The sequence below is a fragment of the Xiphophorus maculatus genome, chromosome 20 (assembly GCF_002775205.1).
Source record: "Xiphophorus maculatus strain JP 163 A chromosome 20, X_maculatus-5.0-male, whole genome shotgun sequence".
In the NCBI taxonomy this organism is placed as follows: Eukaryota; Metazoa; Chordata; class Actinopteri; order Cyprinodontiformes; family Poeciliidae; genus Xiphophorus; species Xiphophorus maculatus.
In genome coordinates, this window is record NC_036462.1 from 8,905,290 (window position 1) to 8,933,275 (window position 27,986).

A 27,986-nucleotide genomic window follows, 5' to 3' on the forward strand; every position below is an offset into this window, starting at 1 on the left:
ACATGCTATTTGACACCAGCCAGGGTACTCTATTTGGTGCAGTGGTTAAAGTAACTTGTGAAGAAGGGTATGTATGATTCCAAATATTTAAATTAGATTATCTGCTTCAGTGCCATTGTTTTATCTCAGAAAATCAGGTGTATGCCTTGACTAGCAAGAACTCTAAAACAATCTTTTCACACCTGACAGTCTGCTAGACTCAGTTCAACTGGGAACCAAAATTGCAACATTTGTTACATTTTTAGCAGGTGTGGCTCGCTTTCACACTGCACTTTGTTAAACAATTCAAAGTAATTGAAAACCCTGTTCACCCCTTTGCCTGTGGTGGCTTTGCAGATCTGCTGAACAAATAACATGAAAAACTCAGAAGACATGAGTTCATCTTTCTTCTTCACAAAATGTAAACAAAATGCGCTTCTAAGATTTCACTTTGGTTCTTAGCAATAGACCATGAGCCATTTCTTCTGTTTGTTTTTGTTATATTTACCAATTGTGCCCTGCGCCATGGTTCCCTTCCTACTTTTGTAACGATCACTAGTCCTCTTGCATCCACATTTAAATCGCACCAGATTGAACTTTAATCAAACTGCGACCTAGATTTTGCTTTCTTGGTGTGTCCGGATGTGCATTCACACTTCCCCTGTTTAAATAACTGTAGTACAATTTTGAACATCAAGAGCAGTTAATTTAACACAGGTTTTGCGATGGAATATTTCTAATTTTGAAACGGAGTCTGCAAATGTGTTTGTTCTGCCTGCGCTGACCCAACACAAGCTGGCAACAGCAATGCTAAGCAGAAAACAGGAGATCAGGTACAATTTCATTAAAATCACTACATATAGAAGTGCAAGCAACTCTGATGTGTTCATTCTTACCATAATACTCACTAACAAGGACTTGTGAAGTCTAAAAAGGTGCATATTTTGTGTATTTGGTTCACACCCAAGGCGAACCGTACGAGAATTTGTTTGAAAGCGGAGAGAGACCACCTCAAAAAATTGGTCTCAGTCTGGTTGTTTCGTACACACCAGAGTTCGCATGACTATTCACACCTGCACCAAAGGTCTGGACCAACAGGGGAATCAAACTTTGATCTGTTTAAACTGGACCAAATGTGTTAGGTATGAATGCGCCCTATATCATGAGGGACACTAACATGTTCATTGCTGCAATACCAGCATTTATGTACCATGCAGCAATTCAATCTTTGTCAGGATTTCCATCTAGACACGTCCGCACATTTTTAAAAAACTTGTAGAGTCAGTAAAATTTGTACAAATATATGTCAAGATCAAATTGAACATTAATTGAGTTGAATTGAGTTATATAAGGTTTATGGAGCTGTTTATAATTTTTTCACACTAAAGTTTTATAGAAATTTCTTGTGTTACGAGTTCAATTCGGTAGTTTTTTTTGTGTGTGTGTGAATATTCAGTAAAGAAAATCTGAGTTAAAATTCAAATATTTAAGATATTAATAAAAATGACTACTTTTTTCAGCCTGAGTAGAACATACCTTATGAGGGATTGGTAACTTGACCTATTCCCAATGGTTGCTAACAATAGGTGGAATAGGTTGAAGAACTATTATTTTATCTCCAGTGCAATTTGCGGATATTCAGTTGTTATGTGATTTCTTACTAGAAGAGTTGACATTAAAAAGGTTTAGAATCAATATTAATTAATATTTCATATAAGTCTATTAATAATATTACCTACAATAAAATACATTGTTAAAAACTTATTTTTTATGTGGGATTAATGGTTGTGATAGCTGGAGATAGGCACCAGCACCCCTTCCGGCCCCAATGGGATAAGGGTGTAAGAAAAAAAATGTATGGATGGATTAATGGTCGTATTATTTGATTTAAGAAAATTGCAACCCATATATCAGTGATCAATTAGTAACTCTTTTCTTGGATTTATTGATAGTGCCACATCCACTGCTAGGAGGCTTTGTCGCTCTCCTCCCCTTCCATCTATCTGCTGCATGAGAAAAGCAACTTAGGAGCATGATTTGTTCCTTCCCCCAGTCTTCATGTAATGCTGATGCAAACGTCATATTTGTAGTCTGTACAATAACCTAATGGCAGAAGATAAAGCCTATGCTGACATTTTGTCTGCAATACACTGTTAAAATGCAGATATTGAACCAAATTGTCCTATTTTGTATTATTAATGAGCTCTTATAGGTAATCCTTTATACTTTTGTGAACTGTAGAAGAGGGTTTTTTTGTTTATTTTATGAGTAGTGTCATGAAAACTGGTATAGAGTGGTGAGATCTCTCCAGGTTCACGCATAAAACAGAACATTAAGGCCTGGGAGATATAAGTAATCTTGCATTGTGATTTAATGATGATTAAAATATACAGTACAGACCAAAGGTTTGGACACACCTTTTAATTCAATGAGTTTCCTTTATTCTCATGACTATTGACATTGTAGATTCACACTGAAGGCATCAAAACTATGAATAACACATGTGGAAATATGCACTAAACAAAAAAGTGTAAAACAACTGAAAATACACCTTTTATTCTAGTTTCTTCAAAGTAGCAACCTTTTGCTGTGATTACTGCTTTGCACACACTTTGCATTTTCTTGATGAGCTTCAAGAGGTAGTCACCTGAAATGGTTTTCACTTCATAGGTGTGCCCTGTCAGGTTAATAAGTGGGATTTCTTGCCTTATAAATAGTCATGAAAATAAAGAAAACCCATTGAATTAGAAGGTGTGTCCAAACTTTTGGTCTGTACTGTATAAATGTATATCTTCTGGAATTTTGATTATTGACTGATTATATAAAATGTATTTCTGTATTTTGCTCTATTAATGATTATAAAGATGTACATTTATTGTACTTTGATTTACTGATGATTATACAAAGAGTTGACATAAGAAGCAAATCAAGAAATGAATAACACAATGAATGAATGATGAATAAAATCAATCTCAGATGATTATTATAAGAAGTTAGGTTTGAATTATAAGAGAAAGTTGATTATGTTTAATGATTTATGATAATCTACAGGATTGTAACTCAAGTAATGAAACATAGTGTGAAGTGAAGTGACATGCTGTTCCCAGACTATGTTGTAATTAGAGCAAAAGTCAGGGCCAGAGTGGAGCGGGGAAAAGAGGAAGCAAGATGTTTTCTTTTAAACTAAAGTGGGGAAGTAAGCCAGATGGTCGGTGGACAGGCAGCAGAAAAGAGGAAGTAAGCAAGGTGTTGGCCGCTGTGAGTAAGCCAGACGTTGACTGCTGTAAGAAGGGTTGGTGCTTTCCAAAGACCCATCGAACGTTCAAGAAGTCATGTAAGCCATCACCTCATACACAGAGAGTATAAAAACCCATGAAAAGAGGAACAAAGCATTCTTAGTCTGCGGCGCTGAAGTCAAGCCAACAAGAGGACGCAGACAGAAGATCAGCAGAGGACCGCACCCTGGAGCCACGGGGAAGTTGAGTCGCCGCACTGCTAGAAGAGACAAGATCCATCAACCCTCAGCCCTGGTTCCTGTTTCGACTGCCTACTCTGCCTCAACCCAACAGACTTGGAGAAAAGACAAAGGTCACAGAGTGATGAAGATCTGAGTGTTCGGAAGATAACAACCAGTTCTGCTTTGCTTCTATTCTAAAGAGGATTTTTGCCTTACAAAGACAAAGACTGACCAAGGACATTTGAAGTTTTCTGTTGCCGAGATCATCCATCATCTGGTTATGAGTTGAACTGCACCCCAAAGCCTTGTTCAGTAAATTAGTGACACAGTTTAGGGAAAGAAGTTAGAATAGACTGAAGGTGGTTTAAAATAATTGTAATTTTTATTCTTAATTTGTAATCATTGATAATTGATTACAAATGAATGTCACTTATCCTTGCTAAAGCTTGCTTAATAAAGATGCATTAAAATTTCTAATAAGATTTTTGGTCAGTGAAATTAATTGAGTCAGTTAATTGAGTATTTTATGATTCTCCTAAGTAGTGTAAAACCTATGAACATGATTCTAGAAAGGTGGTGGCTTCGGAATTCCTTTAGTGTTGGTAAAATAATGACCCTGGGGCTTATGTCGAGCCACTAAAAACTATCTAACAAGTGCACGTTGTTGATAGAGAGAGAGAGCTACCGTTAACAAGAGCGGTTATTGAAGTTATGCAGTTGTGAGGGCTACTGAGCAGATTGCTTCTTAACTGAAAAGGGTCGTAGCTCTTGGATTGTAGATGAATCTCCCTCGACAGCAGCCTAGACTGATAATCTCTCCTTCTTCAGGGTAAGTTCGGTGGGTTAGAGATTTTCCGGACCCATTAGATGGAGAGCTGGTCAGTAGTCACTCCTTTGGAGTTGTGAGGTTTAGGGCTGGGCTGGCTATTGCGCAATAACAGTAGTTAGACATAACGTTTCTGTGTGTCAGTTATTTATTACGTAATGGCTGTTAAACTAATGGTAGAAATTAGAAACCTACCTTTAGTCATTTTATTTTGCAGAAATATATAAAAATGTATTCTTTATTTGCCAGTTTATTATTATTTTTGCTTTATTAATTTGTTTTTTCCTCCACTTTATGACATTGAGCAACATACATTATGTTTGTCTCACTCCATTAAAATGCTGCATGAGTCAAGCAAATTAACATAACTCTCCTGATTCTTTCTCCCTATTTTCAAGGGTGCAACATAGGCAGCATGGAGAAATGTGCATATACACTGTTAAATTTTACTGTAAAGCAAAACAAAAGTTTCTCTTTCATAAAAAATATTATATAGCCATTGCTGTTTTGAGAAGAAATATAGCCTACTGCCTCCTTAAAGGTTGGGTTGCTTGAATCATGTCAGTAAACTATGACTCTGTGTGAAAGAATAAATAGAAAATGTAAAATTAGTAGCATAATCTTTAATTATTAAATGTTATTCACCAGCTGAACTCTTCTTATGGTCGAACAGAATCTTTCAGTCTTTATGACTTCTTTTGTCTTTATGCAGTTACTATATCAATGGAATGAGCAACAAACAGTGCTTGGACACAGGATGGTTTGGAACTGCAAGTTGTGTCAGTAAGTGTTGTTCAGTTTAAATTCTCTTTTTTTTCAACTAAAGTATTCTGTACCTGAAACAGCAATTTTCTTTTTCTTTTGATAATTTTTCCAGTTTTTACTTGTTCCAAACCGACCAAAGTGGAAAATGGCAGACATTCTTGGGATAGTGACCGTGAACCAGAATATGGACAAACTATACATTTCACATGTAACACAGGATACACCTTGTTTGGGAGTAAAACCATTAGGTGTACTAAAACTGGCGAATATGATTCTGAGCTACCACAATGCATCGGTAAGTTCTTGTGCTTTGTTTCAGGATCTACAGAAAATATGTTAGTTAAGACAATATACAAGAAGTTTGCAAATACATTTGTGAATAAAGTAAACCATCCTTCCACTATTTGGAAAATAGCTCATTGTCCAGCCTATCATTTCACCACTGTATAAAACTGACAATGATCCATTCTGAGATGGAAACCTAACTAAATGACTGACGGTTAATTTTCATTTATTTTAAAGGTTTTTGAACAAGTGTCATTGAATTTCTAACGTGATCAACAAAGTAAACCATGTTCAATGGCAAATACAAATTTGCTTTCGTTCTTTATTGTTTTTATTTTGAATGGGGACAAGTGTTAGTATAAATAAATTATGAACACTATAACATTTATAGCCTTAGCTGGTTTGCAATGCACATTCCCAGATGGGCCATTAACAACATATTTTTCCATAAAAGAAACACACTTATGTTTGTTCTTGCAGCGAAATTGTAAGAGGAGAAGTTAGAATCTTTTGTTACAATATTTTCAGTGTCGTGTCTAAAAAAAAAAAAAAAAAAGAAATTATCCCGTGGTTTGTGTACAATAGAGCTGAAAATCCCTACCACAAATCAAAGTGTTGTATGCAATGCAAGCATAATCCAAGCATTGATTATTATTGTGCTTATATTGTACTTTGTGACAAATTCACTGAAGGAAAATGTATATTTATATTAAATTCTGTAGAAATTATTTGCTCCCTCTTATAGTAATGAGCATTAAATATGTTTTGAAACTCCCTGACAACATGGCTATAAATATCTAAAAAAGCAACACATTATGATGTGATCAAAGTAATTTTAAGAACAGATGACAACATGAAGAAAAAAAAAGTAGCTGGGGAAAAAGTCAATAAAACGTTTTCTTCACCAGCCACTGTGGCCAATGGAGAACATGTTAAATTTCCATTCCTGATTCCAGGGACATACAGTTAGGTTCATAGCTTGTGAGACACTGAATTAATAAGATTTATAAATATAGACACCTTGCATGCTATTTTTTACATACAGAAATTTCGCGCGTGTGTTTTACGCCTGCTCAAACGTCAAGTCTGAACATCTGACACTTTTGTGTGTTCAAACATAAGCTTCAACTAATTTGTTTTTTAAACATATTTTGTAGAATAATTATAAAATAACCAAATACCACAATAACAGCCTTGCTTTTATGTGTGTGTGTTTGTGTGTAATTTTTTTTTTTTTCATTTTCGTTTCCTCCTAGCTGACTGTCCCAAACCTCAACATGTAGAGAACACAAATCTCACTGCTGACTCCCTCCTAAAAAGCTTTTTTCCAAGTGGTACTGAGATCACATATGAGTGCATAATTGGATATGATAAAGTAAGTGGCACTGGGATCATGAAATGCGACGATGGGAAGTGGACCGAGCCAGATATCATCTGCAGGAGTGAGTCCTGTCTAACTTGCATTTTACATCTAACAAACACTGTCATCCATCTTGCCCTACATGGTCATCTTCGCTCTATGTAATCCTACACTAATGTCTACTGTTTTTTTTTGTTTGTTTTGTTTTTGTTGTTTCTTTATATAAAAGAGAAAGACTGTGGTCTCCCAGAAGCAAAACCGCACATGTTATTCGATACCAGCCAGGGTACTCTGTTTGGTGCAATGGTTAAAGTAACCTGTGAAGAAGGGTATGTATGATTCCAAATATTTAAATTTCATTATTATCTGCTTAATTGTCATTGTGTTATCTCAGGAAATCAAGTGTATGCCTTGACTTGCAGTAACTCCACTAAGGGTCTAATCACACCTGATAGTCCAGTAGACTCAGTTCAATTGGGGACTGAAGACTGAAATTGCAACATTTGTTACATTTTAGCTGGTCTGGTTCACTTTCACACTGCACTGTGTTAAACAATCCAAAGTAACTGAAAAAACCTGCTCACCCACTCGCCTTTGGTGGCGTTGCAGTTGCATCAAGATCTACTGAAGGAAATAACATGAAAAGCTCAAAAGAAGACACGAATGTGACTTTCTGCTTCACACAATATAAACAAAATGTGCTTATAAGATTTCTCTTTTGTTTTTAGCAGAAGATCATGAGCCATTTCTTCCTCTTGCATTAGACTCTTTCATTTGTTTTGGTTTTATTCACCAACTACACTCTGTGCCATGGTTCACTTCCTGCTATTGGAACGATCTCTGGTCCTGTTGCATCCGCATACGAACCATGCCAGAGTTCACTTTACTTAAACTGAGACCTAGACTTTGAGGCAGTTAAAAGTTTGCTTTGTTGGTTTGTCCAAATGTGCATTCACACTTCCCCTGTTAGGTAACAGCAGTACCATTGTGCATGTCAAGAGCTGCTCATTAAACACAGGTTTTGTGAAGGAATATTTCTTATTTTAAACGGCATTTGTAAATTCGTGTTGCAAGCTCTATCCCCCCCCCCCCCCCCCCCCTCAATTTTCAGGTAATTCTGATTAAAAGCATCAGATGTGTAGTCTGTACATTAAAGTAATGGTAGAAGCTAAAAATCTGCCTTTTATCATTTTATTTTTCAGAAATATATACAAATGTATTTATTTAGTTTATTTGGCAGTTTATTATTATTTTCCTTTATTAATTAGTTTTTTCGCTCCACTTTATGACATTGAGCAACATGTACATGTTTATGTCTGACTCCATTAAAATGCTACATGAGTGAAGCAAATGAACATAACTCTCCTGATTATTTCTCTCCTGTCTTCAAGGGTGCAACATAGGCATCATAGATAGGTGTGCATATATGCTGTACAATTGTACTTTAAAACAAAACGAAACTTTCTCCATCCATTTTCTGTACACCTTTTCCCTAAAGGGTCGACAGGGGTGCTGGTGCCTGTCTCCAGCGAGCGTTTCGGGTGAGAGGCAGGGTCACTCTGGACAGGTTGCCAGTCTGTCGCAGAGCAATCCAGAGACAGACAACCCTACACACACACACACACGCCCCTAAGGAGAATTTAGATAGACCAATTTACCTGACAGTCATGTTTATGGACTGTGGGAGGAAGCCGGAGTACCCGGAGAGAACCCACGCATGCACAGGGAGAACATGCAAGCTCCATGCAGAAAGACCCTGGGCCGGGAATCAAACCCAGGACCTTCTTGCTGCAAGGCAACACTGCTACCAACTGATCCACTGTGCAGCCCCTGCGAAGCTCTCTTTTAAAAAAATATTATATAGCCAGTGTTATTTTGAGAAGAAACATAGTCAACCGTCTCCTTAAAGGATGGGTCGTTTGGATCCTGTCAGCAAACTATAACTATGTGTGAAAGAGTAAATAGAAAATAGAAAATTATTGCATAATCTTTAATTATTAAATGTTACTTACCAGTTGAACTTTTTTTTAAAATTGAACACATTCTATCACTCCTTATGACTTTTTTTTTTGTCTTTATGCAGGTACCAGATCATTGGATCAAGCAACAAACATTGCTTGGACATAGGATGGTTTGGAACGGCAGACTGTGTCAGTAAGTGTTGTTCAGTTTGAAATATTCTCCTTTTTTCAACACAGTTGACCAAAACATTTTGTACCTTAAACAGCTATTTTATTTTGTTTTTTCTAATTTTCTCAGTTGTTACTTGTCCCAAACCGACCAAAGTGGAAAATGGCAACAATTCTTGGAATAGTGACAATAAACCAGAATACCAACAAACAATAAATTTCACATGTAACACAGGATACACCTTGTTTGGGAATGAAACCATAAGGTGTACTAAAACTGGGGAATATGACCTTGAGCTACCACGATGCATTGGTAAGTTCTTGTGCTTTATTGCAAGCTTCACAGAAATTACATTAGCCAAGACAATACACAAACCATTTGCAAATACAGTGGGGGAAAAAGTTGTTAGTTAGCTACCAATTGTGCAAGATTTCCCATTTAAGAAGATGAGAGAGGCCTGTAATTGACATTATGGGTAGACCTCAACTGCGGGAAACAAAATGAGAAAACATACCTAGAAAATCACATTGTCTGGTGGCTGGTGAAATGTTTGTGTGGCCGATAAAAAGTTTTCTCTACTAGCCTATGTGGCCAGTGGAGAAAGTTTTAAATTTGCATCCCTCTTTCTTCAAAAATGAGTACTCATAGAGGGATCATTGAAATGCTGGTCCAGACCAACCAGCTTTGCAACAGCACCATACAGTTTGAGTGAAAGATGGTGCGTGCAGAGCAATCCCCATAAAAATTCAGAGGTCCACAAGCAGGCGCCACAACAGTGCTCTAGGTAAATGTTAATTGACGAGGTCGCACATTTGGGCCCAGTTCAAATCATCAACAATAAACCTAGCTTTAGAGAGAACAGAAAGTCGTGGAGTGATCACGTATAGAAAAGGCTCCAATGGACTCAGTCTCTTTGGACTGCGGGAGAGTTAAGTTCTCCTTGAAGAAACGTATAAATAAATGACATGCACATCATGAATGAAAGGAAATGAGAAAATTGGACATACAACCATTATTTGAATTGAGAGGACAAGGCTTTGCCAGGCAAGGAGCCCTCCAGTGCCTAGGTGTGGTTTAGACGTTTTGTAAACACATTTCATTAAAACATCCCACAGTTGTTAATACAAGGTCAAGTCAAAAATGAACATGTTATTTAAAGTAAGTTATCTATAAATATATATAAAAAATTATATAAAAACTTAATAAAATCAAAACATTTTTTTTATACTGAGTAAATGTTCAGAGTGTATGTCAATACAAATTTTGGTGAATGTCCAGTCCAAACATTTGACACTTTTGTGTGTTCAAACATAAGCTTCAACTAATTTGTTTTTTAAATATATTTTGCAGCATAATTTTAACATATCCAAATACCACATTGACAGCTTTGCTTTTATTTTTTTATTATTTATTTTAGTGTGTGATTCTTCTTCATTTTTACTTCCTCCTAGCTGACTGTCCCAAACCTCAAAATGTAGAGAACACAATTCTCACTGCTGACTCCCTCCTAAAAAGTTTTTTTCCAGGTGGTACTGTGATCACATATGAGTGCATAATTGGATATAATAAAATAAGTGGCACTGGGATCATTAAATGTGTCGATGGGAAGTGGACTGAGCCAGATATCATCTGCAGTAGCGAGTCCTGCCTAATTTGAATTTTACATCTAACAAACGCAGTCATCCAACATGCTTTACATGGTCATCTTGGCTCTATGTAATCCTACACTGATGTCTACTGGGTTTTTTTTTTGTTTGCTTCTTTTATATGAAAGAGAAAGACTGTGGTCTCCCAGAAGCAGAACCGCATATGTTATTCAATACCAGCGAAGGTACTCTGTTTGGTGCAATGGTTAAAGTAACCTGTGAAGAAGGGTATGTATGATTCCAAATATTTAAATTTCATTATTATCTGCTTAAATGTCATTGTGTTACCTCAGAAAATCAAGTTTATGCCTTGACTTGCAGTAACTCCATTAAGGGTATTTTCACACCTGACAGTCCAGTAGACTCAGTTCAATTGGGAATTGAAATTGCAACATTTATTACATTTTTAGTTTGTCTGGTTCGACTTCACACTAATCCAAAGTAATTGAAAAACCTGCTTTTTTCCTCCCCTTTATGACATTGAGCAACATGTTATAAGTGGTTGTGTGTATATGCTGTACATTTTTTCTTTAAAACACAAAACTTACTCTTTTATAAAATGTATATAGCCAGTGTAATTTTGGGAAGAAATATAGCCTACATTTTACTTAAAAGGATGTAGCGTTTGGATCCTGTCTGCAAACTATGAAAATTTAAAAGTAGTACCATAATCTTTAATTATTAAATCTGACTCACGAACTAAACTGTTTTTTTTATGGCTCAACAGATTCTATCAGTCTTTATGACTTCTTTTGTCTTTATGCAGTTACTGGGTCAATGGATCGAACTACAAACATTGCTTGGACACAGGATGGTTTGGAATCGTAGACTGTGTCCGTAAGTGTTGATCAGTTTGAAATATTCTCCTTTTTTCTCAACACAGTTGACTGAAGCACATGGTGCCTGAAAAGGAAGGATGGAAGTAAATTGCTTCAGCTAAAATTATGTACTGTTTTGGTTTGTATCCATATAATTAGCTGTTGTGTCTTTGCTAATTTTATAATTATTATTTTTGCTAAACTTAATTTTATTTTATATTTTATCATTTATCTACCTGCGAATTTGTGCTTGTTGTGAATCACTTTGTTCAGCTGAGGCTGTTGTAAATGTGCTATATAAATAAACTTTGACTTTGTTTGAAACTGCAATTTTCTTTTTCTTTTTCTAATTTTCTCAGCTCATACTTGTCCGAAACCTACCAAAGTGGAAAATGGCGAACATTCTTGGAATAGTGATGATAAACCAGAATATCAACAAACAATAAATTTCACATGTAACACAGGATACACTATGGTTGGGATTGAAACCATTAGGTGTACTGAAACTGCTAAATATGATTATGAGCCACCACAATGCATCGGTAAGTTCTTGTGCTTTTTTTCAGGCTTCACAGAAGATCAGTTAGCTGAGACAATATACAAACAGCTTGCTAACACATTTGTGATTCGCCCAAACCATCTTTCAGCTACTTGTATATTAGCTTATTGTCCAGCCTATCATTTCACCACTGTATAAAACTAACAATGGTCCACCCTGAGATGAAACCCTTACTGCAACATGACTAATGGTTAATTTTCATTTACTTTATAGGTCTTTGAACAAGTCTTATTGGAATTCTAACATGATCAAAGAAGCAAACCATAGTATGAGTTGAAATGCAAATTCTCTGTCTTTACTGTTTATTTGAATGGGAATAAGTGTTAAGAATAAACAAATTATGAGTGCTATAACATTTATAGCCCCAGCTAGTTTATAATGCACGTTCCCAGATGGGCCATTACCAACATATTTTTCCATAAATGAAACAAACTTATTCTTGTTCTTGCAGTGAAATTGTAAAAGAAGAGAAATTAAAATTACTTGTTACAATATTTTCAGTAATGTACCTCAATAATTAAATAATACTGGGAATTGTGGTTTTATACATGAAATACAATTACAAATCGCAAGACAAGCACAAATCCCAGCATAGTTTATTATTGTGTTTGTATTATACTTTGACACATTCATTAGAGGATAATATATATTTATATAAAGGTCTATGAAAAGTATTTCCTGCCTTTTGTAGATTTATTTACCACACCTAACTAATAAGGAGCATCAAATATATTTTGAGACTCCCTGACAACATGTCTATGAAGAACTAAAAAAGCAACACATGACTTGTTCTAAGTCATTTTAAGATGAGATGACAACATCTCTGATAGCTATCAATCTGGAAAAAGAGTGTATTTCAATCTGGATTTTTACACTAGTCTATTTGGCCACTGTAAAAAAAAAATAATTCCACCCCTGATTCATAGCAATGCTGGTACAGATCAACCTGCTCTGTAACCGTACAATGAGATGAAATGCAACCGTACAATTTGAGTGAAAGATGGTGCATCCAGAGCAATCCCCACAAATATTTGTAGGTCCCCAAGCAGGGACACACTTGGTCTCAGTTCAAATTGTCAACAATAAACCTAGCTTTAGAGAGATCTGAAAGTAGAGGAATGATCGCAAAGGGAAGAAAATGGCTGACAACATGATCTGAAGTTATTTAGTTGAAAAAATTAATAACACTAAGTATGAAAATCTATGATTACTACATAAGTCTTCATGGGGCCTTGGTGGTCTTGTTGGCAGGCTGGAGCACCCATGTTGGATGATGGCAGGTGAAATATTGCTCAATTACAAGACTCATGCAAGATTTTTATTTCCTCCTAGCTACTTGCCCCATTCCTAAAGGTGTAGAGAACATGGTTCTCACTGATGAATTCCTCCTAAAAAAGGATTTCCTAGATGGTGCCAATGTCACATATGAGTGCAGGAAGGGATTTGTAAAAGAAAGTGGCTCTGAGATCATAACCTGCATTGATGGGAATTGGACTAAGCCAGATCTAATCTGCAAGAGTGAGTCCTTGCATATTAAAGTTATTTTATCCTAACCTGTTGGTCATTTGTCAAAATGTGTCTTGCTAAAATATCTAAGTGGAGATTAGCTGTTTTGAATAAGAGAATGCAACATAGATGATTCCTATGAACTAAACCTATAAACAAATGGATGGTGCATGAATGTCAGTTGTAGATAAAGTGTGTCGCACATGCCAAATTAAAATTAGCTGCATGTTGCATATCTAGAATATATCAAAATGCAGAAGAAATGTTATCAGAAGGCAAAAGTACAACAAAACATATTTCATTTGCTCCTGCAACAAAACAATGTATAGAATACATAACAAGAATATTTTGGCATAGATTTGCATTTTATTTTACTTTGTGACACATTCACTGGAGGATAATATATATTTCTATAAAGCTCTATGAAAAATTATTTGTCCCCTTTAGAGATTTCCTTACCAAAACCTATATATTGAGTCAGGTCATGGGGGTAGCAGCCTCTGTAAGGAGTCCCAAATTTCCCTCTCCCTATCAACCTGGGCCAGCTCCTCTGTCGGAATTCCAAAGCATTCCCAGGCCAGCCGACATAGTCCCTCCAGCGTGTTCTGAGTCTATTTATGGTTCCCCACTAAGTATTACGTGCCTGTAACACCTCACCAGGGAGGCGTCCAGGAGGCATCCTAGTGAGATGCCCGAGCAACTTAAACTGGTCCTCTCAATGTGGAGAAGCAGCGGCTCAAGTCTGAGTCCCTCCTGGATGACCGAACTTGTCATCCTATCGCTTAGAGGGAAGCCAGATCCCCTCTGGAGAAAACTAATTTTGGCCACTTGTGTCCACATAATCTTCAGAGAGCAGAGACGCAATCTTAAGGCCACCAAAACAAATCCCCTAAACATCTTGGCTGCATCTACAAATTCTGTTCATAAATTTTATGAACAGAATTGGTGACAATGTGCAACCTCAGCATAGTCCAAATCTCATAGGAATTGAGCCCAGCTTACTATCATCATACAAGCTCTGACACCAGTCACACAGGGGCGGTAGCGAAGGGCCTGGTACGCCATGCTCCCAGAGCACCTTTCCCAGGGAGGGGCAAGGTTAAATGTCTTCTCCAAGTCGACAAAGCACCTGGTTGGATGAACTCCAACACATGCTCCAGGACACTGCTGAAGGTGTAAAGATGGTCCAGTGTTCTACAACCAGGACAAACACCATACTGCTCCTTCTGAATCTGACATTCCACACTTCAACAGACCCTCCTCTCCAGAACCTCTGAAAAGCCCTTGTGACTGCAGGGTGAAAAACACCCAGGATATGAAAAACACCCAGCTCTGCAGTCCCCCTTTAACAGGGGACTGCAGAGCTGTAAATATATATACAAATTAAGAGACCACTTAAAATTATCATTTTCTCTGATTTTACTTTTTATGTGTATATGTTTGAGTACAATGAATTGTAGATGGGGATCTACTGAATAATGCAAGTCTGGTTGATGTAGTACATACACTCGTCACTGAATGTCGATCAGGATATAAACTGGATATGGATTTCCCTTTCTTAGTCTTTATTAAGTAGACAGAGCAGTGGTACAGTCATTTAGAAGATGAAGATGGGGGTGTGTGGTAATAAGTCAGTAACGCACATCAGCAACAGAAACTGTGGGCACCAGCTGCACGCCTCTCCACTCGCTGAACGTTGCTCTGCACTCTGCAGTTGCTGAAATGGTGAGAAAACTCACCACTAGGTGGCACAGTTTCTTCTTTCAGACTCAAAACAAACAGCTCCCAGCACAGTTTGGTATGTTATGTATTAATGTCCAAAGACCGTCTGAGCCTTTACAGCATGAACACTGTTCTTTTATTCTATGAACGACTGAAAATATGTCTCCAAAATTCCAAGCAAAAATTTATTTATTTGCGGAAAATGAGAAATGGTCAAAAATTGTGGGGACACATGTATTTTATCCAAATTAGAAAATATATGAGAATTATGCTAACTTTGTCATTTAAAGGCTACAAAATATCATCTAATGAAAATACTACTACAACCATCCACCTCATGAAAAAGTATCAAACGTTTTCTTCTAAAAAACTTTAAAAATTTATTTTTAAATGAAGTTGGAAAGCAAAATTTTAATCTAAAATTCATCACTGCAGCAGTTTTTTTTCTCTTTTTTTCATATCACAATCAAGTGAATTTTCTGTGTACCTCAGTAGTAAATAAATTATAGATTTCTCAGATCACCGATTTGGAAATGACCTTGGTGAGCCACTGTATTACAAAAGAATCGTGCAAGTAATGTGGCATGTTTGGAGAATTATAAGTGGATGTTTCTCCTCTCTTGACACCTGAGCAGGAGTCATTTTTATTTGTTTTCTGAAGAATTGTATATATTGAAGTTTTTGTTTTCCTTATAAAGACTTAACCGCATCTTTGCTGTAATGTTGTAAATCCACTAACTACACTGTTTTGTACTTGCAGGCCATAGTATAGAGACTATAAATAAAGGTGAATTATTGTTTTGAAATCTAAAGATAAGAGCAACATGTAGTATTGGTTGGGTTTTAATATTATTTTATCGTTGCAGGAAATGCACCTTTTTTAAGCAGATTGGCGATAGTTATTACAGGTAACATAAATTAAAATATCTCTTTGAAATTAATATTAGCATTTTCTGTGGCTGAAATGCAAAAGTATCAAAAAATCTATTCTTTCTTTCATTTCCTTCACAGTTTGCTGTGTAGTTGGATTTATTTTAAACATCTTTCTTGTGAGGAGACAATGGTGAGATATTGTATTTTAAACTTACAAAAAACTGGATATCTTTATATACAGCTCTGAAAAAAATTAAGAAACCAATGCACTGAACCCCACTGAAAACCTCATCATTATTCCACCAAATATTGATTTCTGAACTTTTCCTGAGTTAAAACATTAGTATTGTTGTTTCTAAATGAATATGAGCTTGTTTTCTTTGCATTATTTGAGGTCTGAAAGCACTGCATGTTTTTTTTGGGTGGGGACGGGGGGGTGTTGTTAAATGGTTGAAAATAAAAAATACTGCCAAGGAGGAAAGTGCGCATTAACTACTGCTAGTAGTTAATGTGCACTTCCCTCTACAAATGCATTAAAACAGTTAACATCTTGTTAAAAAAAATAAACTGTCCAATAATTCTCACACAAGTTTCTTAATTGATGACGCTGTAGCTCAAATGACACTGAAGAAGAGCTGACGCCGGAGATAATGCAGTTCCAAACTTTTTAAGTGTTCTTCTTCATTCAGGTATCCATTTCATGTATTTTTTTGACCTAAGACCATCAGAATACCAAACAATAATGTTTAAACTACTTTAACTTGTTCATTTTTCTTCTTGCAATTTTCTGTGTGAAACATGAAGTATAAATATAAATTTCATATTGAAGCAAGAAGAAATAGCTCTTGATCCAGCTGTCATTTTGTTCCACCACAATAAAAATGCAACTCTGATTAAACAGTCCTTGCTTTCTTATCTCTGTTTCTATCTCAGTTGGAACTGGACCCAGCTGTTAGGACATCTACTACAGATGAAGGACTGCCAAACTCTGAGCGCCTTACCAAGCCTTGGATAAAGCAAGCAGACTCCCTTTTATCATCTTATATTTTTTTAACTTTTAAAAGAAGAAAACCAAACGTCATGAAGGGTGTTGTATTGTGTCAAAGCTTAATTTTTAGAGGCACTTTAAAAATATATTTTTTTGGCTCTAGACCTTTATTTGAGAGTGGCTAAAAATGAAAGTGAATCATGAGAGAAGGGGAAGTTGTGACAAAGATCATCAGGTCGGGATTCGAACCTGTGATGTCTGCATCGCAGACTAAGGCCTCCATGCGGGGGTTGTGCTTTATTCCTTTGCCACCACAGCAGCCTTAGAGGCCGTTTTTATACAGTAATTATTTTTACCAAATTAGTAAAAATTTGAAAATACTTTTTTTTATTTCTACTAATTATGTTGTAAACCATTTTTTCTATTTATATTAGAAATTCTTCTAGTTATTTAAGAAAAGCACATAGCTTAGAGTTCTTGCTGAATATTAAGCCTGTGAATTTCTGGGTTTTTCTGTTTTGTGATGTTTTATCAGGACAGACACATAATCCATGTTGCTCAGGAACGACACAATGGGGTTAATTCAGTTTACAGACTGCATTGGTGGCTGGTGAAAATTCTTTCTTTTCATGAACGTTTACTGTTGGATTTTTGTCTACTATGCAGGACAATAACAAACCATTTTATTGAGAAAGATTTCAAATCATCTTTAAAATGAAACATTTTCAGATAAAATAGAAAAAAATCTTCTATTTCTGACAATAGAAGAATGAGTGTAAAATATATTTAATATTCATATGTAAAGATATACATGTTTATGAAACACTAAGTCCCTTTTAATATTAAAAGGGACTTAGTGTAACAATAAAATGTTAAATTAATGGGAGTTTAATAGTCTTATGGCATGAGGGATGAAGCTGTTGTGGAATCTGGCTACTGGATAAAAAAATAGAAGTCTATGTTGAGCTACAGTATTTATTCCATGTTAAAAGTTTGAAGTGTTTTACTTTTTAGGAAAAACTGAGTGAATGTAATTACTACCAGAACAGAGCAGAATCAGTGTATATCTTTGTGAGGGTGTGGACCAGAAGATTGGAAATTTCCTTAACAAAAAGGAATGATACTTCATTATGCCCTGTACTATGTGTAAGAGGTTGCGTTTATAGTTTTTGGAACCTTGAATGAATTTTTGTCTTTTTTCCCTAGCCTATTGGTTTCTGACTTTTTTGAGCTTTACATCATGTTACAATGGTATTCTGTCATCAAACATGTACCTGGTTAGTTGACCTGATTTGTTCATGCATGTTTAAGAAATCCTTAAATCTCCCACGGCAACCATTCAGCTTTGCAAAACACCTGGGGAACCGAGGCACAGCTCCTCCTCTTTTCGAGGTGTAGCTCCTCCTCTGATGTGCAGTTTCCAACCTATCGAGCTTCCGCCTCACAGAGCACCCCCGTGACTCCTCAAGTCGGCTCCTTCAGACTAGCAGCAATTAGCAAACACCTGATGGAACTGCACACCTGCTGGACTCATCATGCAAGCTACTTCTCATTGCAACACTGTTGAAAACGCTATGGGGTTAAAACAGGAGCAATGTTGTGGTGACTTCCTGAAGACGGAGTACCAGGAAGAGCATGAGTTTTCAAAGAGACAGAAGCGCAATTTCAAGGTGTTGAATTAGGAAGACAAAAAATTCACAATGCAACCTGAAGTAACTGAATTCCGATTTTTTGTGAAATCAGAACATTTTTTTTTGGCATAGTTGTTTACACTTCCAAATATGTGACTTGTATGTGATCCCCAGTGTGAACTGCAAACAACCTGAAATTGTCCCGCATGCGCAGTAGAGGGCGCAATAACATCATAGATAGAGCCTGCTCAGTGTTTTGCCCATGGTTTTGTCAACTGCCATAAAAAGAAGTCCTCAGTTTTTGCGGAAACAGAAGTGGGTGCTAATGGAGCATATCTTGCGATTTTGAAGTTGCTGTCTGACCCGAGCCAGCTCATTAACAACTTTATCCTCATTATAGTCCTTCATGTTTGTTGCGTTTCTTTCCGCTTGCGTGTATCAGGACACAGAACAGTGACATTTGTTGATTATCAATGGTGTTCAGATTGGATGAATGCAACCTGGCTGTTTGGACTCAGGTCACATTTAAAAGGGTAGACATAGACAGACGTTATTGTCATTCAATTGTACATTTAAAAATGTACATGTTGAACAAATTTTTGTTCGAAGGCTCCAATAATAATAATAATAATAATAAATTATAAACAATAATAAAATAAATAATAAAAAAAAGTATCAATGTAAATATATATACATAAAACACTGAATTAAAGTGAGTTTGGCATGACGGATGAAGCTGTTGTGGAATCTGGTTGTTCTGCATTTGAAGCTGTTGAACCTTTTCCCAGAGGGCAGCAGGCAGAACATGGTGAGGGTTTGTTCTCCCTGCTGCCACCCTTACAGCAACGTGGCAGCAGGCTGTGAGCCCTGGCGGGTTTGAGCCTCTGGTTGCAAAGTCCATGTGCTGATGGAAATGAAGGAGAACCGTCTTCATATTGTACACGAACAAGTACCATAGAATTTCACAAAAATTCGTGAGGGACGGCGGAGTCCCTGCTCGAAATTCTGTGAAAGAGGTGTACGGAGCCCCGTGCAGGAAGAAAAACGGCGAGTGACTGAGGGTCATTGCGCGTAATGGAAACCCTGTAAATTCTAGACACTAACAGGTACCATAGAATTGCACAAAAATCCGTGAGGGACGGCGGAGTCCCAGATCGAAATTCCGTGAAAGAGGTATACGGCACCTTGTGCCAGAAGCCCATTAAAATGCTGTTTACATCGTTTTAAACTGTGTGATTGTGAGCGTGAGTGGGAATAAAAATAGCAATAGGTATTTTGTTCCATATAATACAGTAGGAGTGTAACAGGTAAACCCAAACTCAACTAAAAACCCACCTGTTCAGGATTGTATTTGAAACGTAATCAATTACAAATTTATTGATGGAAAGGGACTTAATGTCGTGTTTTGATTGTTGATTCTACGTTGCATTGTGTTTCTGTGTTTGATATGATGTAAAGCACTTTGAAATGACTTGCTGCTGAAATGTGCTATACAAATAAAATTTGATTGATTGATTGATATTGACCTGATTAAAGTCTCCAGCAACAAGAAAAATAGCCTCTTCCATCAATGACTTCCATCAGTGATGCAAGTCACTGATGGAACTGTAGAGCACACTCTTAATGTTGGCTCTAAGAGGGGTATAACAGTAGTGATGACAATTATGATAAATCCCCTGCATATGTAGAATGATCTGCAGTTTATGGTATAAAAAAAACTATATGTCTAGAGAGCAATGAAAAGAGACCACCTTGTCATGATTGCAGCTGTCATTAGTGTATGCCCATAAGGCAGTGGTGGGCCGTCAGGGCCTGCAAGGCCTTCTCTGCTGACCTAAAAATATCTGAATCACAGACTGATGTTAATTATATTTTGTCCATGAATACGTATTAAATAATTCCAAATGGTCTGTCCGCTTCCTTTCATTGCTAGCCCCCTGGTTGCGCTGCTTCCAGACGTGTATTTTCATATTTAAGCATTTAACCAATCACATTTCAGCCACTATTTGTTGCCAGGGTCAAAGAAATCTGCCTGCGGCCTTCACAATCAGTTCTGCGGGCCCTGTAGCATAAAATAAATGTCGATCAAACTGTTGCTTCAACCAATCAGATTTTGAGTTGGCGACACCAAGGCCCTCTAGCAGGCGTACGGAGACGTCAGCGTATTCACACGCTCTGATTGGACAGTCAAAGAGTGTACTAGCCAGAGCTAGCAAGCTGCATCTGTAGCGAGCTGCACAAGCAAAGATATTGTTGTGTTGATTTAATAGCTGTTTTTCAACCCACAATGGGTGAAGGAGGAGAAGAAATGGATTTGGTTGGAGATTTACTGTCAAAGACATTTTCAAGACGGACTTTTCAAGAAAAGCTGGACATTGTTAAGCAACGTCGGGCAACTCCGAAGCTAGCAAGCCTGTCACAACCCGGAAAAGGATTTGTCCGCCACTTTCAGTCTACTAACTAAAACTTATGCCAGAAATAGGACAGGGCAGGCTCGACTTTCAGCATTAGCTTCGATGGCGATAGAAAAAGACTTCTTCATGGAACTGAAACGCAAGGATAATCTGCACAACAGAGTAATTGAAATCTTGCTGAGGAAAGAAAGGAGGATAGATTTTGTGTACAAATAATCAGGATTTTTGGCGAGTAAAATGTTGGTATATTCCTAAATAATATTGCAATTTTATCAGGTTATTTTTTATGCTTTTTTTAATGTGTGTCGCAGCTGTAGAAGTTTTATAGCCATAAAATTGTTATTGAGGGTTGGATTGATTCAGACGGAGCACTACTGAAGGCCTAGGTGTGAAATGCACGGCCCGCCACTGCCACAAGGTTGACGACGTCGTCATCAGAAATGGAGGAGTTTATGTTTCTGTTGAATTATGGCACAGAAGTTATTCATTTCACGACGGCTTTTCGGATTTAGAACCAAAAATCCAAGTACCTTGGGTCATATCGGATCTGTGTCACGAAAAGTTCAGATACAGATTGAATGAAGAAAAAAATCGGATTTGGGTCATTTCAGACCGCAGTGAACGTAGTGTTCAATACTCAGGGTTGATTGCGAACGTTTCGGCTTGAAGAATGAACGACGGGAGCCGGCTTGTAAGACGTTCATCATTACAAGCCATTCTTCAAACACAGCGGCGCTCTCTGAAAAAAGCCGAAATTCCCATAGTCTTCAGTGGAAGGAGAATCGTTAACACCGCGAGGAGCGTCTTCACACCGCATTACCATCCTAAATAAGTTGGACTGGGGTAGAAGTGGCTTTTTCCGGACAGTTTGTATCTCCTTCCACAGCCTGTTATGGAGGTTTTACTGGACTCCCATGGACAGAGAAAACTCCTCATCCTGTACCTATTGATTGGAAATGTTGCACTTGCAGGCCAGTAATTTGGCTAAATGAATTTTATATTGCTGTATTAGTTATTGCTATTACATATAAAAGCAGATATAGTTTTTTTCCCTTAATGTTGGGTCATTTTGAGAATTAAACAATGTGGACTTTAACAAAGTCTAAATTGGCGTCGCAGCCTTCACATCACTGAAACGTTTATTTTTCGTTTAAATTCCACAGAAATTCTAAGTTAGCAAATTAAATCTATGAGATAAACAGATTAGCAATGCTCTAATTTTATAGAAGCTATATCTTCTAGAAGACATAAAAGTTCGTAGGTGTGCGTTCATAGCAATTTGTGAAACATTAATATTTCTGGAAAACATCCCCGGAGCGTTGCCTTGACGACGTCTGCTGGACATCAAAATATAATATCCAGCGGCTGTTGACTGCGGACGAAAGGAAAGCGTTGGCTGGACGTTTGCTTGACGTTTGTTAACGTCCTACAGACATAAGTTTTAATGCAAAGGCATTTGGTGACGTTCAAATAAGAAAGGAGTCGTCAGCATTTTAAAATCTGCATTTGCTTTTGTATACAGGTTTTAACATGTGCGCCTTACTGTACGTTTATTAGCAGTTTTGTGTAATGTACTTTGTATTAGTTCCCAAGTTTCATTTTCTGATGCAGTTTTTCTTCATTTTTATTTCCTCCTAGCTGACTGTTCCAAACCTGAAATTGGAGAGGACAAGGCTTACACTTTTAAATCTCTTGAAACAAATGATTTCCCAGGAGGTTCTCAGGTAGCACTTGTGTGCAGAAATGGATATGAAAAAGAAAGTGGTTCTGGTCTCATGAACTGCACTGATGGGAAGTGGACTGAGCCAGATCTTGTCTGCAATAGTGAGTTCTGTCTAACTTGCATATTACACCTGATGAAAACAGTCATCCAGCATGCATAATGGGGTTGTATTGGCTCTACATAAACACTGATGTCTTCTTTTGTGTTTTTTTTTTATATCAAAGAGGTAGACTGTGATATCCCTAAAGCAGATGAACACATGTACATTGTTACCAGCAACACTACTGAGTTTCATTCAATGGCCAAAATAGTCTGTGAAGAAGGGTATGAATGATTCCATATGTTTAAATTATGTAATTATCTGTTTAAATGCCATGGTGTTATTTCACAAAATCAAATGTTTTTCTTGACTTGCAGCAATTTGATTAAATCATGAGGGATAACATTATTTTTTTTATTTTCAAGGAGTTCTTTAGTTTACTGCTGCAATAACAGAATATACTGTATATACCATGCAGAATTTGATCTATGTCAAGATCTGATCTATATGTGGATATGTTCACACATAAATATGCTTATGTGAGTCAATAAAATTAGTAAAAATACAGGTTAACATCACATAGAAAATGGCTTTACTTCATACTTTAACTGAGATGAATTATGGCTTTAGTCATGAAATATTTCTGGGGCTGCGTATACATTTTACCAGATTAAATTATTGTTTTAGTCAAATTTCTTGCTTTATGAGTTCATTTCAGTTTTTTTTAGGCTAGAACATTTTGAGAAATTATAGTTTCTTCCGACAAAGGGATTCTTTTGTAACTTACATTCCTGAACTCACTATTGCTGAAAATCCAAACTTATCTTCATTTTTGCCTTTTAGCACACACCTGACAGTTTTCAGTGTCAACTGAACACTACAAAAACACAAACGATTATAGCAGATTATTTCACTTAAAACATGGGGAAAATGTCATGAAATTGTCTGCCAATGGAACTAGTATTTCTCGTCAATATTAAATAATTATTGACTTAAAACAAGCCTTTATCTTTATCTTAAAACAAGCCTAATAGTTACCTGTAGGTTAGTTTTGTCTTATTTCAAGTGTACTAAGATATTTGCAGTTGAAACTGGAGCAAAACGACTTGTTAAGACTTTGTGTTTTTACAGTGAAGCTGGCTGCTACTCCAGCCACCATGAACACAAGTCGAGTTCCAAATAAAGAAAATGATGCTGCCATCACATTTTAATGTTGTTTTGCTTTTACATCCTGTACTTTTAAAACTTTTATCCTGCAATGTTGGCCCAAAAGTTCAAGTTTCGTTTCATCTGCTCATGCCACATACTTCCATGAGATTTTGGAGATTATAGCCAATGTTACTTTGTGAAGAAAGATACAACTTAAAAGGGGGAACAGGGAGTCGTTTGGATCCTGTCCGTCTGCAAACTATAACTCTTTGTGAAGCGTAAATATAAATTATAAAATTAGGAGCATAATAGGTAAATAGTAAATCAGCTGAACTTTATGTAAGGTTTGTCAGAGTCTATCAGTCTTTATGATTTATTTTTTCTTTATGCAGTTACCAAATCATTGGATCATCCTTCAAAATCTGCCTAGCAAAAGAGGGTGGTTTGGACAGTCATTTTGTGTCAGTAAGTGTGGTTCAGTTTGACTATTCTTTTTTTTCTCAAAAAGTTTTTTTTTTTCTTTTAACTACACTGTTCTTTTTTTGCAGGCAAGACGCTAATTATAATTGAAAGTTAGTTATTGTTGGAAGTCTGAAGTTGAGGGCAACATGTGTTGTCATTGGTTTGGCTTTAACATTATTTTATCTGTGTCATTTATCAGGTGCGGCATATGCACCTATTATAGGCAGTGTGTTGACAGTTATGATAGGTAACAGGAAATAAAGTCTGTCTTTGAAATTAATACTAGCATTTTCTGTGGCTGAAATGGCAAATGATCTAAAAGTATATTTACTTTCACACTTTTCACTTTGACGTAAAGAACTTTGAGCTGCCTTTTTGCTGAAATGTGCTATACAAATAAATTTGATTGATTGAATTAATTGATTAAACAGTTTCTTCTTGCTTTCTTATTTCTCTTTCTGTCTCGGTTGGAATTGGACCCATCTGTTAGGGCGCCTAGTGAAGCACTTCAAGATGATGAGTTCCTTACTAGGACATGGACAAAACAAGCAGACTCCCATTTATAAAGTCATGTTAGTCCTTCTCATCGAAGAAAACCAAACTTGATAAATAATATGTTGTGTGTCAAAGCTTATTAATTAGAGGCACTTTATCAAGTGCAATTTTTTTCACTGTTGTCCTCAAAAGAATGACACTCTACTCTGTCTCTCCTTATCTGGTTGACTTACAGTCGTTTTTGTTCTTGTGATGACCCTGTCAGACAGGGCCTGCCCAAGGTAGAAGCATGGGGCCACTATGGACCCCCGAGGTGGAACAGAATTTTTTAGTAATGATTTCTATGTGATTATATTAAGAAAAACACACAATTTTATTATAAAGTTGTGATTCTTTTTTTTTCACAATAATATACATTATTATTGATTACAGAAATCATTCTATCAAAAAAAAAAAGGAAACGGAAATTGATCTTGGAGTCCCCCTAGTGGCCGTGGTAGGTCATTGTGTATCCCAGTAAGTATTTTCTTTGTCCCTGAAGGGTAAGTCCTTTTTTTCTGACATTATTTTAAAGAGAAAGAATAGACAAAAAAGCCAAGATAAATGTATGTTTGTATGTCTCTTGGCAAAGTAATGTTTATCAAAAAGATTTGTGAAACTGCTGATAGAAAATTAGCTTGTTATTGACCTTGAACGGTCCAGTTCAACAGCCAAACATATATGCTACCATCTTTGTATTTGTGTGAAAATTAGTTTTAGTTTTAAATTAGTTTATTTTCTTGGTTGGTCCTGTGTATTTTTAGGGTCTTTTTGGCTTCATAATGTTTGATAATAATAATTAAAACTTCTCAATGTTTGACATTGTCTAGCAAAATGTTTTCAGGCTACATTGCTACTGCATTACTAAATCAATGAACTACTCTAAGCTGTAGTACCCAATGTGTTATTTGCTTCTCAGCATGATAATTTGTGGCTAAAAGAAACATTATTTTTACATCAACTTGTAAGTTATGTAACTTTATAAGTTACTTATTAGTTAAATAACTTATTAGTTACTTATAAGTTAAATAACTTATAATTTATTAAGCTTCTCCAAGAGCACTGTTGAAATTAGTTTAAGGCACAGAATCAACTCAGTACTGGTCCACATTCTCAGATTGAATTTAGCTATTGGAATTACACCTAAGAGAAATTAATTTAGTCAAAGTATGTCATGAATATGTGTGCATGTAATCCACCTAAAGTCCAGTTTTTTTTTTGTTGCTTTTACTACCACTAAATGATACATGCATACAGTGTATTGTAAACAGTCATTCAGAGATGCAATAAGTTTATATCAGGTATCATCTAATCATCTGACTGTTGATTCCAGCAATCCTTGTTATTAGCAGAAATAGAGGGCCCCAAAACCTTTTTTGCTTAGGTCCCCATGGAGACTTGAGCCAACCCTGCTGTCAGGTGACTGACTGAGGCGCTGCAAGGACGGCTCTATTCGAGTGGAGTCACTGGGAACACCTGAGTTCAGGCCAGTACAAAAAAGAGAGGCGTTGTGTTGCACAGAGCCTATTCCTTCTCTCGCTTGTCCTTCTTGGGTTTTACTTTGGTTTGGTGTGAGATAGTTAAATTTAGTTTGATGTGGTTATTTTTACTTAACCTATTTTTTGAGAAGTTTGATTTCATCCATCTTTTCATTAAACTGTTTACTTTTTAAAATAAACTTTTATAAATCATGTGTTTATGTCCTTTTCCCTCTTTTTTGACACAATCTCGGAGCCAGGTTGTGACAGTTCTGACCATTATGTGCCATCTCTGCATCACACTGTGGCATTTCATTGCTTGATTAGAAAAAAAGTCATTCCTTTTGGTACCTTCTACATTCTGTAGATGTAAATGTTTGTACATTATACAGCACCTTTATAAGCAAACCTGCAGGGTGTTCTTTTAGGGAGAAAACAAAATAGGTATTTTAAAATTGTTTGACATTTTTTATTTTAAAAAAATATTAAAAGAGAACATATTTAAAATGGATTGAAAAGGGTAGGCTGTGACATTCTGTTCATGCCCTAAAAATAAAACTTTGCTGAAAATATAATTTTCTGTGTCCATATTTAGATTTTTTTTTAATCATCTCAAAGACAATATTCAAATCACATCTGGTTGAAGACTGCCCCTGAAATAAGTCAAATTTCCTTAACTTCTTGATACATCTAGGTGTTAATCTATGTTGCATTTCTTTCGCACCTGTTCTGATAAAAAAGAATGCTGCATAAATTATGACTATACGACAGATTTCTACTTAACAGTCACTAACTGAATAAGAAAATGACAAGTGTAAATACTTTTTTCCTTTTGACCTTTTTTGTTTTTGAAAGTGTTTTAAGATTTTTGAAATAGTTATTAAAGGAAGTCTTAAGCTTCTGTTGTTTGTACTGAGACATTTCTAATACTATCTTTTTGCAGCAACTTCCTTCTTTTTCAAAAAATATAAAATGAAAGTGTATTACTGAACTCCGGTAGCAAAATTCATACGTGTGACCCAGTTAATTATATGATCATTGTACATATAAGATACGTTGAATCATGTTTTTGTCGACATTATTTTATTTTATTTTATTTATTTATTTATTTTGGTGCAGTTTGTCTTTTTCAGCTCTAGATGTCGCTAACTCCCATGTAAAATTCAGCCTTTTTTGTGCGAGTGAAGGGAACGTGGCGATTATTTTTTAAAGTATTGGACTTAAAATAAGTTTTTTTCCTTGCTGTACTTTTTAAGCTAATATTACACATACTGCTTTTTAATAAAACATGGTATCATTAATGAAATTCTGTAAGTGCCACAAATGAGTCAATTTTAGCTTTTGATATTGCTTTTTTTGTTGTTTGTTTGTTTTGTTGTTGTTTTTACCAGATAGGACTTTGCAGCAACAGAAAATTGGAAGGCATAGCCATAAACCTTGCATTTTAACATAAAACTGTTTCATCATGTAGTTTTGTGAGAAATGGATGAGAATTAAAAGTTATATCCATGACGCTGTTGAAGAAGTGTGTGATGAAAACATAAGCATTCTGCAAAGAACAAATAAAAGCCATGTGAAGAAACATGAGCGGAATAGTAGTTGTATTAATTAGTAGTTATATTTTTACATCACTTTGTTGGT

At 36.2% G+C, this 27,986-nt stretch overlaps 1 protein-coding gene across 1 annotated transcript; it reads left to right on the forward strand.

The window, feature by feature from the left end:
- The first annotated feature begins 1 nt into the window (after position 1).
- LOC102226238 (complement receptor type 1-like) lies at positions 2–19,556 on the forward strand. The gene is made up of 16 exons (XM_023324663.1): positions 2–67; positions 4,975–5,045; positions 5,140–5,322; positions 6,569–6,754; positions 6,902–7,001; positions 8,756–8,826; positions 8,932–9,114; positions 10,577–10,676; positions 11,215–11,285; positions 11,626–11,808; positions 13,158–13,343; positions 15,814–15,840; positions 15,920–15,961; positions 16,065–16,116; positions 16,540–16,615; positions 16,860–19,556. Exons 1-15 carry the CDS (start codon positions 3–5, stop codon positions 16,595–16,597), a joined length of 1,578 nt encoding a protein of 525 aa, XP_023180431.1. The 5' UTR covers position 2; the 3' UTR covers positions 16,598–16,615; positions 16,860–19,556.
- Positions 19,557–27,986: the final 8,430 nt, after the last annotated feature.